This window comes from Artemia sp. Qi Xiang Cuo, chromosome 3 (assembly GCF_049724085.1).
Source record: "Artemia sp. Qi Xiang Cuo chromosome 3, ASM4972408v1, whole genome shotgun sequence".
NCBI lineage: Eukaryota > Metazoa > Arthropoda > Branchiopoda > Anostraca > Artemiidae > Artemia > Artemia sp. Qi Xiang Cuo.
Window position 1 is genome coordinate 13,861,097 of NC_142796.1, and position 18,485 is coordinate 13,879,581.

General features: G+C 38.8%; 1 protein-coding gene across 1 annotated transcript in view; it reads left to right on the forward strand.

Annotated features, from left to right (window-relative positions):
* LOC148953789 (glycine receptor subunit alpha-2-like) overlaps nucleotides 1–18,485 on the forward strand; it is a 222,983-nt gene that overhangs the window by 98,705 nt on the left and 105,793 nt on the right. Inside the window, exon 5 of the mRNA XM_089085900.1 lies at nucleotides 5,044–5,126. Within this exon, the coding sequence (XP_088942026.1) occupies nucleotides 5,044–5,126 (83 nt within the window). The remainder of the gene's footprint in view (nucleotides 1–5,043; nucleotides 5,127–18,485) is intronic.

Genomic DNA, 18,485 nt, shown 5'->3' on the forward strand with positions numbered 1-18,485 from the left:
TTCAAAGTTAAAATAATCACAATGAATGTTGCTTCATGAAAATCGAGATGAAAAACGAATGGCGCTGGACAAAGCGCAGTTTTTTCAGAGCGTATGACAGTAAAGAGAATCCTGTGTGGGATATATTCCAGCACAAACAGTGGACTAAAACAGCTTGAAAATATTCTGAGCTTTGTACTCGTTTCATATACTCCTCCACTTTTTTAGCTCAGGGATTCTACGTTGGCGCTTCGAAGTGGTGTTAAGTCTACCGTGTTAGACTTTTTGAGAGAGGTCAGTGGCTTGCGTGAATGGCCTGAAGACCCAAACTTCAAGAAAAAGGTTGCTTGCATGGGCGTGATGCCTTTGCTATCGACTTCATTCCACTAGTTTACCGAAAACTACCAGCTGTACATGAAACCGTCAAAATTTATGCCATGCAGATGCTGAAAGCGGTGTTGAAACGATACCTAAAACAGCAAGTAATACCGTGGGTGATAGGTGGGACCGACTGTATGCTCACACTGATCTAAATGGTGGCAGTACATCTCTGAAGAACTGCCGTGAGTGTCACCAGTTACGTGGCCACTCCCCGACAGTGTACTCCTTCTCGGCAAGCTAAAAAATTGTAAACTGGACAAAGATTGTTGCAAATACAAAGAGCAAAGCAAATTATTGAAAGCAGTTTAAGGAATATGGGAAGTAAATGGATTTGACTATAAAAGCAGCTTAAGTACTGCCGACATCTTGCGTGTATGGCTGTCTAAAAAGTTTCAAGACAGGATGAGAGCTGTATGTTTTAGTCATGATCTTTATTTGCTCAGTTTCGAATAATTTCTTTGTAGCACAAATGAAGAAGCGGACACCCGAATGGCTCTGCACGTTGCCTTTTTGTTTCAGAAACGGCTTTGAAAGGGTGACTGTTTGTGCTAATGATACTGATATAGTTGTGATACTAGAGGACCAACTCCCTCGTCTCCTTAACATTTTCCTGGGAAGAATGTTGTGCTTCGACTCCTCGTGAAGCTATTAAATTATTTTGTCCCCATTGATCCTTTGTTTCAGGGAACCGAGAAGCAAATGTTGAACTTCCTGTCGTTCATTTACTGCATTTCGGGGTGTGACAAAACGAGTTACTTTTTCTTCAAAGTAAAACGAACATTCTTAGTGTCCGTCAAGAAGAGCGGTCTGTACATGGAGATTCAGTGTGCAGTAAAGAAATTGAGAGACGAAACCTTCACGGAAACCAGAGAGCTGATAATCAGCGCTTATGTAAGGGATCCTAATAAATTTTCCCTCAGTGATTTACGAGTACACTTATAAAAGCGTCGCCTTATACAGAGAGGGCGTTTGCGGAACATTGTAAGCGTTCTTACTAAGCTTGCAATCTGAAATGCCTCATTGATTGCAAGACCATGTCTGCCAGGCCATTTGAGCTATGGATGGTATTTTTCTGGAAAAGATTTTGTTCCCTTTGTTTCGGGCGTTCCTCGCTTCCATCAAATAATTCATGACTCTTTTGTGAGTGTAGCAAAAAATGCACCAAGACCTGTAAATACCTTCCTTTATTTTGTGATGTTTCGTGTGCTTGTGCTCGAAAGTATTATATTTCGCCCGAAGGAGTATAACATATGCGTAATTTGTGGTCATTTTTTTAGATTCTTTTTCTTTCTTTTTTTTTCATCAAAAGGTCTGTTTCTGCAGCTAATTATTTTATTTAGGGCCTACTTCTGTTTAGGCTAGGATTCAATATCTGTGCACTCAATTTATTCCAAGTGGCTTCTGTTTTGAGGCCGGCCACCAACAGAATGGAGTTGCAAAGGTGTTGTTACCTTCCTGTGCAGCCCCAATTGCTCTGTTCCTCCCTTTTTAACATAACTCTAATGCAAGTACAGGAAAGTCAGGTTCTGGTGTCACCACTTAGGTATGTTTTAATAATGTGAAGTTAGGAAGCTATATCCGATTGTGCTCATCATTTTTTTTTCCTTTTTCTCTCCGTATCTTATTCTGTTTCACATTCTAAATCCAAACCTCTCATCTATGTCGAAAAATAAAAAAATATAGCTGATGCATGATCGATTATGTAAATTATGTGATATTTCTTTCGACACACAACATTTGTTTTGCTGCCGGCTATATTCGCTTTCAGCAGCAAATTCTGCCCCTGATAAATTCCTCCAGCCTTCTTTATCTCGTTGAAGCCTGTGATGTTAGAATTTCGTTGGCTGGATCCCTGACTAAATCCTTAAGAAATGCAAGGATATCATATGAGTGTTCGGCTTGAAAACCTATTACTGTTTCATGAGTATTTCCTAAGGTTCTTGAACTGCTTATAGTTGATTGTCTACGTTCTACTTTTTACACGGCTCCCTACTAGTTTGGATTCCAACCCAAGCTTGGATGTTTCCATGCTCTAAGGTGCTTATGTAATTTATTCATTGATGCTGATGAGTGGGATGGGAGCCTAACCCTTGGAATTTTTTATTCAGTATTCATCCCCGAGTAATGAATGATCCTTTGAACCGTGGAGTATCGTCAGATTTAGTTAGACATATTCTTTACATGTACCGCCGTATGAAAGCTTTTATCAAGATTCCTGGAAATGATATTTTGACTAATGAAATGCCAATTAGCATTGGGGTTAAATAGGGCTCGATTATTTCTCGATGTCTCTTCCTAGTGCATTTACAAAGGTATTGATTTATTGACATTTTGTTATGCAAATGATGCTATCAATGTTAGCAGGACCACTGGTGGGTTATAAAATTTTTTTTTTTTTTTAATTTCTGAAAATTATCGTGAAATTCTCTTATCCCTAAAGGCAACAAAGTGTGTAATTTTGTTCAATGAGTTAGGTGTGACTAGAGGTGATAATGTAACTATAGATTTGAATGTTACTGAAGTTAAGCCTTATGATAAGTTGACTTATCTTGGTCTCTCAATTGTTAAAAATCTTCAGAAAACTAAATTACTAATATTAGAAAATATGGAGAGTAAAATCCGTCGTTCTTATGGTAGGATAATTAGTTTGAAATTCCACTTAAATAGAAACCTTCAAGCGAAGGTTTATGATAGTGTAGTCATGCCAAATATTTTGTATTTTGTTGCATTTTACCGAATATTTAGTCAATCTGATCGTCTGAAAATGAAGTGTGTATTTTGTAGACATGCTAAGTTTCTGTTGAGAGTCCCCCATGGACCCGTAACACGTACCTCATGAGGAAATACAATTTGTCTGATCCATAAGCTAAGCTATATGAGCTTGACGCCCAAATATCCAGTAAGCAAACTGGCAATGAATGGCAAAATATCGTTTTTAATTTTTAGGACTAATGTTTGTTGTTGTTTTTGAGTGCTGTTTTTTTTTTCTTTTTTTTTGTTATACTACATCATTTTCCTTTTCGTACGATGGGTTATATCTAAATGCACTCATAGATACATTTAGCCAAAAACTCATTTAGTGGTCTTGGTTATCTGCTTTACATACAAAGACATTTTTGATGCGTTTTTTAAAGTTTTTTTGCAAGCCCCGCTCCTAAGAAAACCGGATACGTTCTTAGCAACAACCCTACTTAGAGGTTTTTAAATATAAATGCCAGAAGAATCTAATTGAATCGAAAGGAAGAGTAAGCCTTGAATTTAATATTCTATGGTGCAAAGAATTCATCTAAAACTTTGGACCCATAGATTCAACATCAATTTGGTATAAATTTCGAAAAGTGGTTTGAAAATTTGTCGCGCTATATGAATTAACTTATAATAATTAACCAGCAGCCAAGCTGTTAGTTTTGAATGATTTTTACTGAACTTTCTAGAATTTCTTTGAAGTTCATGCTCTTCCAGGACACAGCCTTTGAATAATTAAATTAAAAAAACAAGTTTTTTTCCTGAAAGTAAGGAGCGACATTAAAACTTAAAACGAACAGAAAGTATTCCGTATATGAAAGGGACTGCCCTCTCCTCAACCCCTCGCTCTTTACGCTAAAGTTTGACTCTGTCTCACAACTTTATTTTTTCCCAAATTCCGTTATTTAGAGTTTCGGTTACTATTGAGCCGGGTCGCTCCTGACTTACAGTTCGTTACCACGAACCGTTTGATTTAGAATGTTAGGTGAATGAAATATCCAGCGATGAATCCATAGTAGGTAGGAGCCTTTATAATCTGTGTACTAAATCCTGCCAGAACACTAATGCAGCAATACTCCTGTGATTTACTGCCAGTTGCGGCTTTAAAAGCTTGGGGAATGAGACTTACAGGCCAGATATACAGCCAGGATGATGTCCTTCGAAGGTGCTTATTAATATCCTTAGAACATTGACTGCAGCAGTGTTCTTCCAGAACACTGTCTTCAGCCAATTTTTATATTAATAAATGAATTAATCAGGAATGGATAGATGCTCGTACATAAATGGCGGATTTGAAGAACTGAACTGATGTAAGAGTACTAAAAAAAAAAAAAAAAGTTGAGAACACACTGAACTAACCGATTCAGATTTCTCATTTAAGAGGGAGGTATAAGCTTTTTGGTAGAGATTTATATAATAGCTTGCCGTCCATTTTTATGTTTCAAAACTACCTTTATGCTGTGGTAATTCCACATGAAATAGTAATCGTTATAAAATATATATTCCAATATTGAATATGAAGATTTTTCTTTTAAAGAAAATAATCCATTCTTTTGTTTCAAAGCTAACCTTGACTCTTTCTTGCTCAATGAACTTCTTGTTATACCCTCATGATATGCCTTTCTTTAATTCTTAATTAATTAATTAACCAACATTTAATCAAATAAATCTTTCATTTAAAGAATAACTTTGACTTTTTCTTGCTCAATGAGCTTCATCTTGTGGCCTCATGATAACTTTTCTTTTAGTTCTTAATTCATTAGTTAACTAATTCCTTCACTATAATTAATTAAATAATCCTTTTATTTCCAGATTTACAATGAATATTTCGTGCTCAATGAACTTCATGTTACGCTCTTATGATAAATCTTCCTTTAGTCCTTAATCAATTAATTAATTTCTTTAATTTAATTTATTAAATAGTTCTTTTATTTCCAGACTAACATTGACTCTTTCTTGCTCAATGAACTTCATGTTATACCCTCATGATACTCAAGAATGTCGCATGCAAATGGAAAGCAGTGAGTATTCTTCCTTTTTTTTTATTTCCGTAGTGGGAGTTACCAGGCTACTGATTTGTTGGGCAGATTCTAATGGAAGTTAGAACTCCAGACCTTAAATAATGTGTTTTTTCTAAAATCAGTTCCAAGACTTATAAAAGATACAATATATATTTTTCTCGTGGAATATTGTATTAACGGAGAGCTTCACTGAAGGCTGGTAATTTTTTAGGTTCTATTTTAAATTAGAATACGATATTATTGGTTAACAGGGCTTGTTGTTAATTATCGGATAACTTCATTAGTCAGCGTATGAATAATTATGAACTAATAACAGGTAACTAATGTCATATTTCTAATATTTCTCAGAATTTGAAAAGATCAAATACGTTGGTAGTGATTTTGTGATTCTTCTTTGTTTATTTTTTTTTTTGGGGGGGGGGAGGTGTAATTTCGATTTTTATCGCTCATTTCCAACGAAAATACCAAATAACTAATTTCCCATTAAAACACAAAAAGCTATTTTTTGAAATCCAGAGGGGATTCAAAAATATAGGAGGTGGTGTATATAGCCTCCCCCCTCTCCCCCGGAAGAAGGAGAGCATTCTTAGCGCAACTATAGTCCAATCCAAAATTAAAGCTAAGGTGCTAAATGATGCTGCAAGAAAACATTCGTCCTTCATTGCAACAGCGCCCATTTCAAAAGCTTTTTGAGTGGCAAAGTGCGAGCTAACTTTTTATTTGCTGTATAATTACACCTTAGCGATTAATCGACATTAGGTATTAAAAATTGTTTTTTATTTTCTTAAGAGATGTCTTGCTTAAGTCCCCAAATACTGACAAAAAATAATCTTCAAGGCATGTCTTTATATTTAAGATTTTTTAAATTAGTTTTTTTTGGCCAAATTAAACTTATTTACAGAATTGCAGTTTTAATAGCTGAGTGAAGATCTAAGCCCTTTCTGATCTAATAGAGAGGAATATGAAGCTTTTTGGTACGAACAAGGACAGAGGAAATGCAAAATTTTGCAAAAATAATCCATTTTTATGGACCACTGATTCAGTTCTATACTACTTTTTACTTCGAAAGTTAGCCTATACTTCAAGAGGAATGGGTGAGAATGTGTTGCATTTCTGAAGCACAAGGCTTAAAAAATTGTGACACAATCAAGGCCGGATCCAGGGGGGTTAGGAGGTTTGGCCCCTACCCCCTCCCCTGAAATGTTTTTCCGACTCGTATAAACGTAACAAAAATGAATATAAACCAATTTTTGATGCGATTTTTAAAGTTTCTCTGTACACACACCCACCCCGAAAAAATCTTTTTTTTAAACCCCCCCCCCCCCCCGACAAAATCCTGGATTCGTCCCTGGACACAATTATAGCAGGGAATTTCCAAGTGGCAATCGAAACATCGGGAACCACTTCTCTAAATGTACATACTATCGTTTTATAGTTTGAATAGCTATTAAGTAATTTTTATTTTAGTAATATAATAAAAAAAATTGTATAAACATATGTAATTTGAATTTAAACAGAAATTTTTCAACTAAACATACTTCTCATTATAGGAAGAGATTTTTTCTATTATGAATGACTGGTTTTCTGAAAACTGAAGGGGTGGATGATAAATCACTTTGATTTCAGCTATTTTCCGAGGTCAGGTCATAAGTTTATTGATATATTGATTTATTAATCTTCTATTTTCTACAATGATATATATTTCTTCCCTGAGGTTAACAGTTTGATGAATTGTACGTCAAAAAGGTGTAAGAACGATTTCTCGTGTTGGTAAATTTCTCCTGTTTTCCACTTTTATTTGCCCCTATTTGTTTGCCCTTTTATTTGCCCTATTTAGATAGATAATTTAATACGAAATATCACAAAACGGATAAATAGTCGCATTTACAAAAAAGTTATGAAAACTATTTGTTGTAATTTTCAGTGAAGTATTGTCGGAATGAATTTTTGTAGCGTTTCGTGGCACTTGGATTGCTTGGTTGTAGTTGGTTTGTGTGGCGGGTCTTTGGTCGGTTATCTTGTCTGATATCAGGTGGGAGAAGGTCGCGGTGTTTGGGGGAAGTCAAGATGGACTGGCCAAAGCTCATGAGGAGCTCGTGTCTTCTTTGTTCAAGTGTTGTGAGTTCTAGCTTCGCCAGACATTCCTCATAGGGCAATTGGCTGTCTCCTAGAATGATACGCAAGGCTCTCTTTTGAATTGTTTCGAGCTTATTGCTCTGCTCTTTTGTGAGACCAGGATGCCAGACAGGGCAGGCATATTCTAGGATCGGTCGCATGTGGCTCCTATAGTAGGTGACCAGGGCATTTTTGCTGATTTGAAAGCGACGTAGCTTTGTCAGGGACCTAAGCAGAGGCATAGCCTGGGACAGCAAGTGATTTAAGTGGTCCTCCCAAGTCAGTTTATCATTGAAGATAAAACCCAGGATCTTCATTTTGTGAACTGCCGGTATGCCGACGTCAGGCAAGGCCGGTACGCTGTGCTTTAAGAAGGAAATTCTCATTATTGCCGACTTGGTCCTGTTGATGCTGAGTTTTCTTTCTAGGTAGTCCCGTTCGAGCTTCACGACCATTTCTTCTAGGTTAAGGATTTCACACAGTCTTTGTAGCAGCATCATTGTTAGGTCGTCTGCGAACTTCGCTCTGTCTCTGTGCCATTTAGCTATCGTGTTGCAAAGCAACAGGAAAAGGGTCGGACCTATTTTTGTTCCTTGAGGAATTCCACATGTAAGGTCTGTAGAGTCTGACAGTTCGCCTTTGTACCTTGTTTTTTGCTTCCGTTTTGAAAGGAAGCTTTCTACTATCTTTCTCAGGAATTCGTGAAAATTGGTCATGGACTGTAGAATCTCCTCGTGGCTAGACGTATCGAACGCTTTCCTGACGTCCCCTTGAAGGAGGTCGACAAATGCCCCGTCAACTTCTAGGTGACTTAGGATAGTCTCGACGATCTGGATAAGGTAGTGACTTGTACTGCACCCTCTTTGGAAGCCATACTGCCGGGAGTCAATTACTTCGCTGAGTTCCTCCAGAAGCCATCTGTTTATGAAAGTTTCGAATACTTTCGAGAGTAGCGGCGTGAGTGAGATTGGTCGGAGGTCTCCAAGTTCTTTGGGGTTTGTGACTTTGGGAACAGGGATTACGACTGCCTCCTTGAGCGGCTCAGGAAACGTCCCTGTTATCAGTGACTGGTTGATGATGGCAGCTATAGGCTCTGATAGGTAAGGAGCGTTTTCATTGAACAAAATTGACGGTGGATCCGCTGGGTGAGTGGCTTTCCGCGCAGGAATCTTTTCTAGGACCCTGCACACTTCAATAGGCAGAACGACTGGAATCTCAGATATCTTGGCGCTGAATGCACTTGTTTCGGCTGGAGGGTTGGATCTGCAGATTTTGGCAAACCACTCATTGAGATCATTTGCAGTGACCTGTTCACCTTTATCTTTTTGTATGTGAAAGGTCGTCGGGCGCTGGGGGCTTATTAAATCTCTAACTGTCTTGTGGAATGAGCGGGAGTCGGAGTTTACTGTTTTAGAGAGCTTTTCCCCATATGCTTTCTCAGCTTTCCTACATTCGTACACCACGGTGTTCCTCATTTTTTTCCAGCGCTCTCTGTTGCCTGAGGCGTGCAGTTTATTACGCTTCCTGATGAGTTTCTTGATTTCTTGTGTGACCCATGGTTTGTCCGTAGAAGAGCGTTTGACACGTTTCTCTGGGAAGCATGAGTGGTAAGCGCTGGTTATCTCGGAATTTAAGAGTCCAACCATCTGGTTAACGTCAGATAATCTGTACAGTTGGGACCAGTTTTTATTTACGCACCATTTAGAGAATTCTTCTTTTCCTGGTGTAGTCAGAGGTCGGCAGACGAATGTTTCCTTGGTAGCCGTTGGCTTGGTTCCTTTGGGCTTCCACAGTACAGAGAAATGTGCGCTCCTTCCGAGGCTGGGGCTCGATTCGGGATCGTGGTAGAATTCTCCCACATCTGTGAAGATGAGGTCGATAGTTGATTTTTCCGTAGTAAGAATTTTTACTACCTGCTTCAGATCAAGAGATTGACTGATCCAGTGCCTGTCCAGATCATTAAAGTCGCCAAGCAATACTATACCGCTATTAGGATACATGCATCGAATATCGTCGATAGACTTTTGGAGGTGGTTGATTAGGGTTTTGCGGTAAGCGGCTCGCGGTGGAAAATAGAGGACTCCGAAAGTTATTGACGAAAACGCTCTTGGCAGTACTTTGCGTTTGATTTTCACCCAGAGCAGCTCATAGGTATCTGTGTGTTCAGCGAATGTCAAAACTTCGTGTTCGATATCTGCATTTATGTAAACCCCCACTCCACCGCCATGTGTTATAACGTTGCCATCTTTATCCGTGCGATTTTTTGTGTAAAGGTCATAGCCTGGAATACTAGCAGTCGATGGGGTAGCGGACCAAGTTTCTGTGACACAGCATACCTCAACCCTCTCACATTTCAGTCGAACGCTAAGTTCTGTGATTTTGTTGCAGAGTGACTGGGCGTTAACAAGCATGACTCTTGGGAGGTCAAAAGGGTTGCTTTGCTGAGTTTTAGGAGGTCGAGTTGGTATTCTTGTCTTTTGTTGCTATTGTAGCCCTTGACCTGAGGAGGCCTCCTCATTCCGGTTATGGGCAGAGCTTTGGGCTCTCTTGAGCCTTCTTGTCTCGGCCTGAGACTGGAGCTGGAGTGGGGTGAGATCAGGGCCTATGTAGATTTCGCGGCGGGTGAAGGCGTCATCAGAGGTTCTCAGGTTCCGAGCGTTTTTCAGGATGTTATTTCGTTTCACAAAGGTTGAAGTGTCTTCTCTGAGCTTGACGAGTAGTTTTCTTGGTCTGCCGTTGTCGCGTGGTCTTCCAAGGCGCCTAGTCTCCACTATATCCCCCGTTTCCAGGGTAGCTCCCAAATCGTTGGTTCAGCAAAGGCCAAGAGCTATCTGTGCGTCTGGAGTTTCAGACTCTGGGACCCCTGATATAACTATATTGAATCGCTTTGCTTCTCGCAGCTGTTTTTCTTTTTCTGCTCGTAGGAGGGTTTCAACGGGAGTGTTTGCGGAAGGCGCTGGGCTGGGTGTATTTTGTCTAGAGTCTGTGGTTCCATGTTGTGCTACACGGGATTACAGTGCTTGATCGCCTGGGAATGGATTTTGATTTCGCTGTTCAGGTATTCTGCAATCCGTTAGGAGTCTGACTTGCAGTTGCAGTTGAGCTACCTTTCGCTTGGAGCAGGACGAACACTCGTATCTGAAGAGGCTTAACTGTGGGTCATGGAGTTTTATCGCCAGGACAATATCGGAGTGGATCCCGCGGCAGGAGGCATGCTCCCACTCATTGCAGAAAAAACAGCAAAAAGATGTACTGGCTTCGGCCTGGGTATGACAATAGTTGCAAGTTTCGCTGTGTGACTCAGTTCCGTTAGGAGTAGCATTTGGGGCAGAGGCCTTAGGAAGGGGTGCATTGTGAGGTCCTCGAACTTGCATGGGCCTACTTTCCCTGATAATCAGGGGTTCGTCGTTGACTGGAGGCGGGGTTTGGTCCGAAGACGGGGCGTTGCAGTTTTCTCCTCTGGCTTTTGGATTCCCTAGGTTTTGTTGTTTTTGGCTGTTCGGTGTTCCCACTGCTGCTGTTTTGGGTGTGTTGGCAGCTTCCTTGCATCGAGTACATTGCCACTTTCCAGACGATTTTTCTGCTTCTTTGCTGTACGTGCCTGATACACAGGGAAAGTGAAACCATTTCGTGCAGGTACGGCATTGGAGTCCGCCCTGAGCTCGTGTTACGTTCTTTTTGCATCTGGGACAAGGGTCACCAGCCATTTACTGACAGTATCTTTGTCAGATGTACAAGGAATGAATGCTCGGAGCGTACGTCGATCACCGGGAGCAAGGGAAGCGTCGAGACCTGCTCACCTGTTCCCTGCAATTTAAGGCTAATTAACCGGCAGGTACCAATACGGCGCTTCCGGCAGGTTCTCTCCCCTCTTCTGCTTGGTCCCAAGCGATCTAAGCAGTCCACAGGACTTCACTTATTCAGAAGAATATACACACGCCGATTTTTACCCTTTTTTTTTTACCTGAAGACGTTTCCTAACTCCAGCATCAGATCTTCACTTAATTGTAGGTAAAATTCGCTATTCAAAGACTCTGTATATATATATATCATAATATGAACGCACTCTCAAATCCGCCATTAAGAATTATTATAGATAGCGCTACTTTGCTTCCAAGCAAAGAGTATAAATTAGTAATAACGTTATAGGGCAACTCTAATTAAATAAATCTATTCTTCAACACAAATTATATGAGAAGAATTGCAAACTATGTTTCCTTACTATTCCTGGGATCACAGATTCCAAATCGAGCACAGCCTTGGTTAAAGAATCAAACTCTTTCCATATAAATTTAACTTATTTCAAACTTGGTAATTTATTTGCTTCCACTAATTAGAAAGTTACTATTTGCCATATTTGCCATATTTGTTGGTAAACTTCTCCTGTTTTCCACTTTTATTTGTCCTATTTTTTTTTCTTGTGCTGATTCTACAATCTTACCCCGGCAATGGCACAACTTTGTTTGTTTTAGAATCTTACGTCTGATCAAATTGTTGGTTTTCATCTTTTAGCTTGCAACTTAAATGAAAAAAAAATACTAAAAATTGTGAAATAGACCTGACCGGGTGGTGGAACATGGCCCCTCCTGTCAATCATTACTTCTTTTACCGTTGTTTACAAATACACAAATCGTCACACTTGTAGATTCATGTTTTTTATCAAGATGATCAGTTTCTTATTGTGTGAATGTTGAACAAAATCTAATGTAAGATCCTTGTAAAAGCACATATACATACGTTACTTTGGAGTTTTTGAGACAGTCCTGCTAGATATTTTTTCTTTAAGTTTTCAAATCCAATTGGCATAGTTACCTTTGTTACCACTTTTATTTTTTCTGTTCCTCTTTTTGGTTTAATAGAAAAAAAATTAACAAAAAAAGTGGAATCCCAGTAATCTAGGATTGTAATTCTTCTCCAAAAAGACGCATTTTAACGCCAATATATTTGGGTTTTCATAATAACAAAAATTAAGAAATACAGATAAATATTTGAGAAAAAAATCGAATGAATACGGCAGCAGGCAACCGTGCCTCGATCGCTCATAGATATCAGAACTTTCAATCTCATCGCAAACACATAACGGTACCTAAGACCACAAAGCTTGAAGAACATGGTGAACAGAGGAAGCAGGCCTTCTATACACTCTAACGAGCCTTCTGTCTCACCTACGTATCTCGTCTGATGCTTGTGAACATCAGCAGTTGCTGTAAACAAATTCACAAACAATTTAAAGGAGCTGGAAGGATTGTACAATTTAAAGGAGGTGGACGGTAGAGGTTGCACAGCTCTTGAAAACACGTTCCTAATTTATTTTGCCTTTGCTGATCCTTCTGGTAATCAGAGACACCTGGGTATATCTGTATTTCTAGAGCTGTCTTAACGATGAGGTATAAGGAAATGTTCATCTTAGCCATTCTGTCTGAATAAATTCAGTTTTGAAGCATCAATAACACATTAAAATGAAAGAAACAGTTCAAAACGTCTCTGAAACCTTTTTTGAAACACTGTTTCCATTATGAATAGTATGAACACTCATGGCATTTACATTCAATAGTCTTTGAACTACAGTTTATATAATTAGCAGTAAGTTTACCGCAGATGATTTCTGGCTCTTCATTCTCGGTGCGAACAAAAAGCTCCTCCCACTTATTTGTGCACTTATGGATTAGTGTGTTTGCGTCAATCAATGAGAAATGGTTAGAAAGTGCATTATTCGTAATTGCGAAAGCAGAAAAAAACTAGGTGAACCGGCCAAGTTGTTTGCAACTGTCCCATCTCACGGTATGACTTAATTTATATACAAATTATGGCAATCTATTATTTATATACAGTGGACTCAACTGATTGGCCTTTGTAGGATTTTATAAAAAAAAAAGGGGGCGGGTGGTTGACGAAATTTGTGAAAATAAGGATTTTTTTTCTTCTAATAACTGGTAGAATAGATGTCATGGTTTCAGGGGTGGATACAATATTTTTTAAGGGGGGGGGGCGCAAAATACGTGGATGCAATAAACTTAAGTTAGGAGCAATATTAATTACTGCAACATTGTAGTAATTAGGTACATTACACTACATTAGAATACGTTAGGGGGTACCCCTCACCCCCCCCCCTCTGGGTCCACCCCTGGCTGGGTTATCAATTTTTTTTTCACGTCGGGATATTTATTTTCTCAGATTGTAGTTCCTGTGATACTTGAAAAGTCTAGTTACCTGTTTTGGCGGAGAGCCGAGATAAGACTAGTTTCGTTTTCAATCAATGTTTTCGTATGAAATGGGCAGACCTTTCCTGAACTTTAAACAATAAACACCTTTGTTTGAAAATCTTTGCACTTTGTGAATTTAGATAGCGATAAGGGTTCCTGATTGAGACCAATTTTAGGACTTGTGTTCTAACGACTTCGAAACCTACTTGTAATTCCTATAAACATCTGAACTAATTATATATATATATATATATATATATATATATATATATATATATATATATATATATATATATATATATATTATTACTATTATTATTTTATTACCCATTATTAAACATACAAAATGTTGTAAATGGAGTACAAGAAAAGAAAAAAAAAGTAACATCAAATAACAACAAAACATCCGAAGAAAACTCAACTACAGAAAAACAAGATTAAGAACATTCCTACGACAAACAAAAAAGACAAATTTAAGTTATTGCCACATATAAGGAAGAGGGGCTTGGTTCAAATGCCTTTGCAAGTTAAGCACGGAGATTCAGGAAAACAATAAGTAGTTCGGCTATACAATGCTTCACAGATGCATTTTATTTCCTCATGCAAGCCGGAAGACAAAACAGATGCGTAACGTATCTTTATAAAATAGACCGAATATTGCGGTGATGAGACAAGGTAAAAATTTTCCAAAGCGGAGATAAGGCTAGGACATATGACAAAACAAAAGCATTATACACTCTTGCAAGTAGAAAACGGTTAAAGTGGCACTTCATTGAAACGAGAATTCCATAAGCTCTGCGCGTCTTTACAGCGAACAACGAAACAAGGCAATCATGGGTTTCTTTAAGATCGCTACAAATTGGAAGGCCGAGGTACATAATCTTAGACGAAGACTTAATCGTATAAATACCGAAAATAACATCAACTGGTACACTATCTTTAACGAGGCTATTAAATACGAGAACTTCAGTCTTCTGGGGATTGAAAGAAAGACCTATGTCACCATACTCCTTACTCAAAGCACGGAAAGTCTCTTCGATGCCTATAAGTGTTCTACTCGCGTTCAAAATGTCGTCGGCATAATCGATCAGCAAAACATTGAGACCTCTAAAGATACATGTACACTGAACCAGTTCTTGCGATGAAATAATACCATTATTGAAAAGCGGTGGTGAAGTAAGTGTTCCTTGGCGTATTCCCTTCTCTACGGGTTTAAGACTAGAAGATAGGGTTAAAGCATTAACACAAGGTATATTTACACGCGCTTTTAAATTACTATACATATTCCTCAGTGCGCGTATAATAGACTTATCCACGCCACGTTTTCAGGCCGACAACAATATCTGAGGGTGCAAACCGGAGTCAAACGCGCGGTTGACATCTTGACCGGCAAAATACAAAGTCTCATTTGAATCATCGGTGTCAATCAATAAATTAGCAATCAAATAATGCGCGTGTTCTCTACTCATTTTCTTCTTGAAACCAAATTGGTTATCTGGCGTGTTGCGTACAGCACTAAGCCTATTTACAACAAGCAATTCAAATAACTTGCACAGTATAGGCGCGACAGTTATCGGGCGGTAAGAAGAACACTGCCCCCCGTCTTGTCCCTTCTTTAATACAGGAGTAATTACCCCCGTGCAGAATAGGTCTGGAACAACCCCAGCTTTAAAAATCATTTGGTACAGGAGACAAAGGTGCTCGACAAGGTTCTGACTTCCCGCTTGCAGATGCAATCCGCACAGGTTATCTGCCCCCTCGACAACTTCTTCTTCAGTTTCAAGAGTGCCTCACTGACTGACGACTTAGAAACAACAAAACCAACTTCCCGTTCACATTCCGCAAGACTCGCATCAACCTCAATAGAAAATTTATTTTCCAGATCATAATTAGGCGATGAGAACTCATGCGTAAAATATTTAACCCACTCACTCTCACTGGGCAGAACATCAACTGATTCTTTACGTTTCTTCTTTTTTAGGAATTTCCACATGCGATCGAGTTCTTGCTTTATCTATTTACTATCAGATTCAATAATCAGAGCACGATGTATAGCGAGGGTTTTTGCAAATCTTCGCTTAGTATATAATTGGATGGAGTTCACTATACCATGCCTTGGTCGGTCATTATCTATCCACATTCTTAACCAGAATATCGCGTCCGCACACGCATTTACAAGATCCAAATTATCGGACCAGTGGGGTATTTCCGAGCCAATCCGAACACGACAAATTGGTACTGCAGCCTTTTCCGCACACTGCAGGGCATGAACTATTTCGCTACAGTATATATTGATCAGTACTTAATTATCACTTGCTGCAACTGAAGAAGATTTATGAAGTAGATTGTAAGGGACGTGAATTCTTGCTAAAATATCGTCACATACCTTCTGGTACAAAGGGGTATTAATTTTATCCCACATAACTTTCTGGTGCCATTTTCTTCCACTGGGTAGATCAGGGTTGTAGTTCGAAGATGTACTAGGTGGGAAAACATAACTAACTGCTAAGTAGTCAGATGCGCTGATAGACGTATCCACATGGGACTGGCAAAGGGGAACTGGTTGATGAGAACACATTATAAAATCAAGAGATGAAGTTGCCCCAGAGTTATGTACATACGTGAAATCGAGATCATTTTCTATTATATTTAGACCAGCGCATGTAGTCGAGAGTACTTGGGATCTAGGGCTTTCTGGATTCAACAAATCACAATTCATATCTCCGGCAACAATGTACGACAAATCTTGGGTGCGACAATGTGCAGTAGCGTTTGCTAATTTCCGACAAGCACAAACGAACTTGGAATATGATCTAGATGATTTGTAGTCCGTAGGCATACAAACTGAGAAGATTATTGTCCGTTCAACCTTAATCGAAATAAAATTATCGGAAACTTGGAAAACTGTCGCGCGTAAAGACTTTGAAGCAAGGATTGCGATACCACCTGACGGCCGGCCACTACCACTTGATTTTGCACCAACAGCAAAAATATCGATTGAATCACCGATATTTAAAAGTTCAGTCCCTTCATAAATCAGGAAATGTTCTTGGAGACATACAATGTTATGATTGCGAATTAGGTTTTCGAGAATAGGCAGTTTGTTGATTACATTTCCGTTAATGTTCCAAGTAATCAGTCTTAATTCGCGATTCATTTCTTAACTGCAAGTAACTTTTGCGCTTCCGGACAGCTGAAACTGTAACAAGGGTGCTTGTCCGAACCACAGAGTGCACATTTGATCGGTTTGCTGCAAGGGTTGTCCTTAGTGCTACTGTGGTTATCCCCACATCTAGAACACTTGGCTTAGTTTTTTCAGAATTTGGCCGCGTGACCAAATGCTTGACAATTGAAACATCTCATTGGAAGAAACAGATATTCAGAGATTGGGATGCGTTCGTAATGAATCACTGGGGGTGATTTGATGGCATTTTCAAGGTCCACTTTCGAAGAAAACTGAAGTTTGAATGACTTAGAATTACCCAACTGCAAAGCTCTCAAACAGTTCGGAATAATCTCGCAGAGTTCTTCATCGCTCATATCTGTAGAAACGTGACGTGCTATTCCGTAGAAATATGGTTGTTTCACTTTTGCCTCAACAGATCTATCGTTAGCACATAACGCCTGTGCAACTGCATTGGCAGACTTCTTATCCGCTAGTACCACACGCCACCCACTTTTCAACGCTCGCAGTTCAACAATACTAGAGGAATTGTCACCGCATACCTTATCCAAGTATTCCTTTCTCATTTCTGGGTTCCTCAAGTCTTGCGGGGGGTTCTTTAGAACAACTGTGTAGGTCGGCTGGGGTGTGGGGGACTGCCCCTGAAACGAGGATCCAGATCCGCTGAGCGGCCACTGAGCAGGGGGACGATTACGCTCGATAAAACTATCTAGCTTGGAACACATTTCGTTTACTGTCTTAGTAATAACAGCGCTTACTTCCCCAGGAGCAATGGGTACTTCATCTGGCTCATAAATGACGTATTTTGGGAGGTCAATTTTCTTTTCGTCGCAATATTTGAGCAATTTCAGAATGTTAGAGATATTGTCAGTCATAATAACTTTCATGCTCATACGAGTACTAATAGCAAAATCCCTCCATATTAATTCTTTCGCCACTTGGATTTCATCTTTCTTGAAAAATTCTGCCGCTGTTTTCGCAATCTCATCAGGCCGATTACCAGATTTCAAAGCACGAGAAACAAAATTCAGTAGCGAGTTAAGGACAAGTTTATCACCTGCCATCATTAGTGGTTATGTTCGTGGATGCGCTCATGCGGGCTATAACATCGGGTCTTTTACGCCGAGGAAAAACGAGGGAAGCGTAGAGCCCCGCTACCTATTCCCTGCAATTTAAGGGTCAAAGGACCCGGCAGGTACCTCTACGGCCGTTGCAACATATATATATATATATATATATATATATATATATATATATATATATATATATATATATATATATATATATATATATATATATATATATATATATATATATATATATATATATATATATATATATATATATATATATATATATATGTATATATATATATATATATATATATATATATATATATATATATATATATATATATATATATATATATATATATATATATATATATATATATATATATATATATATATATATATATATATATATATATATATATATATATACATTTATATCGGCGCGTACAAACAGCTCCTCTCATTTGATCTGCCATCAGCGGTCCAATTACCCTGGAACACGTATTTTGGCAGAAACTTTCTCAAAATGCCTTTGAAACCAACTTGTGACTTCGAAACCTATTTTTAATTCCTAAAAACATCTAATAATAACATTCCACTACTAATTACCGATTTTCATGTATGTATTGGGATAAATTAATTTAAAATTAGTTTCTTCAAAATTAGTGTTCCAACGTTGAAGCCAAGTTTCGCGTTCTAGAGAGATCTGACTTGTCTACCCGTGAAAAGATTTTATGTCGCTTATGTTTATGGGTTCTCTGGAGCACTTGCACCTCGGTCCGGG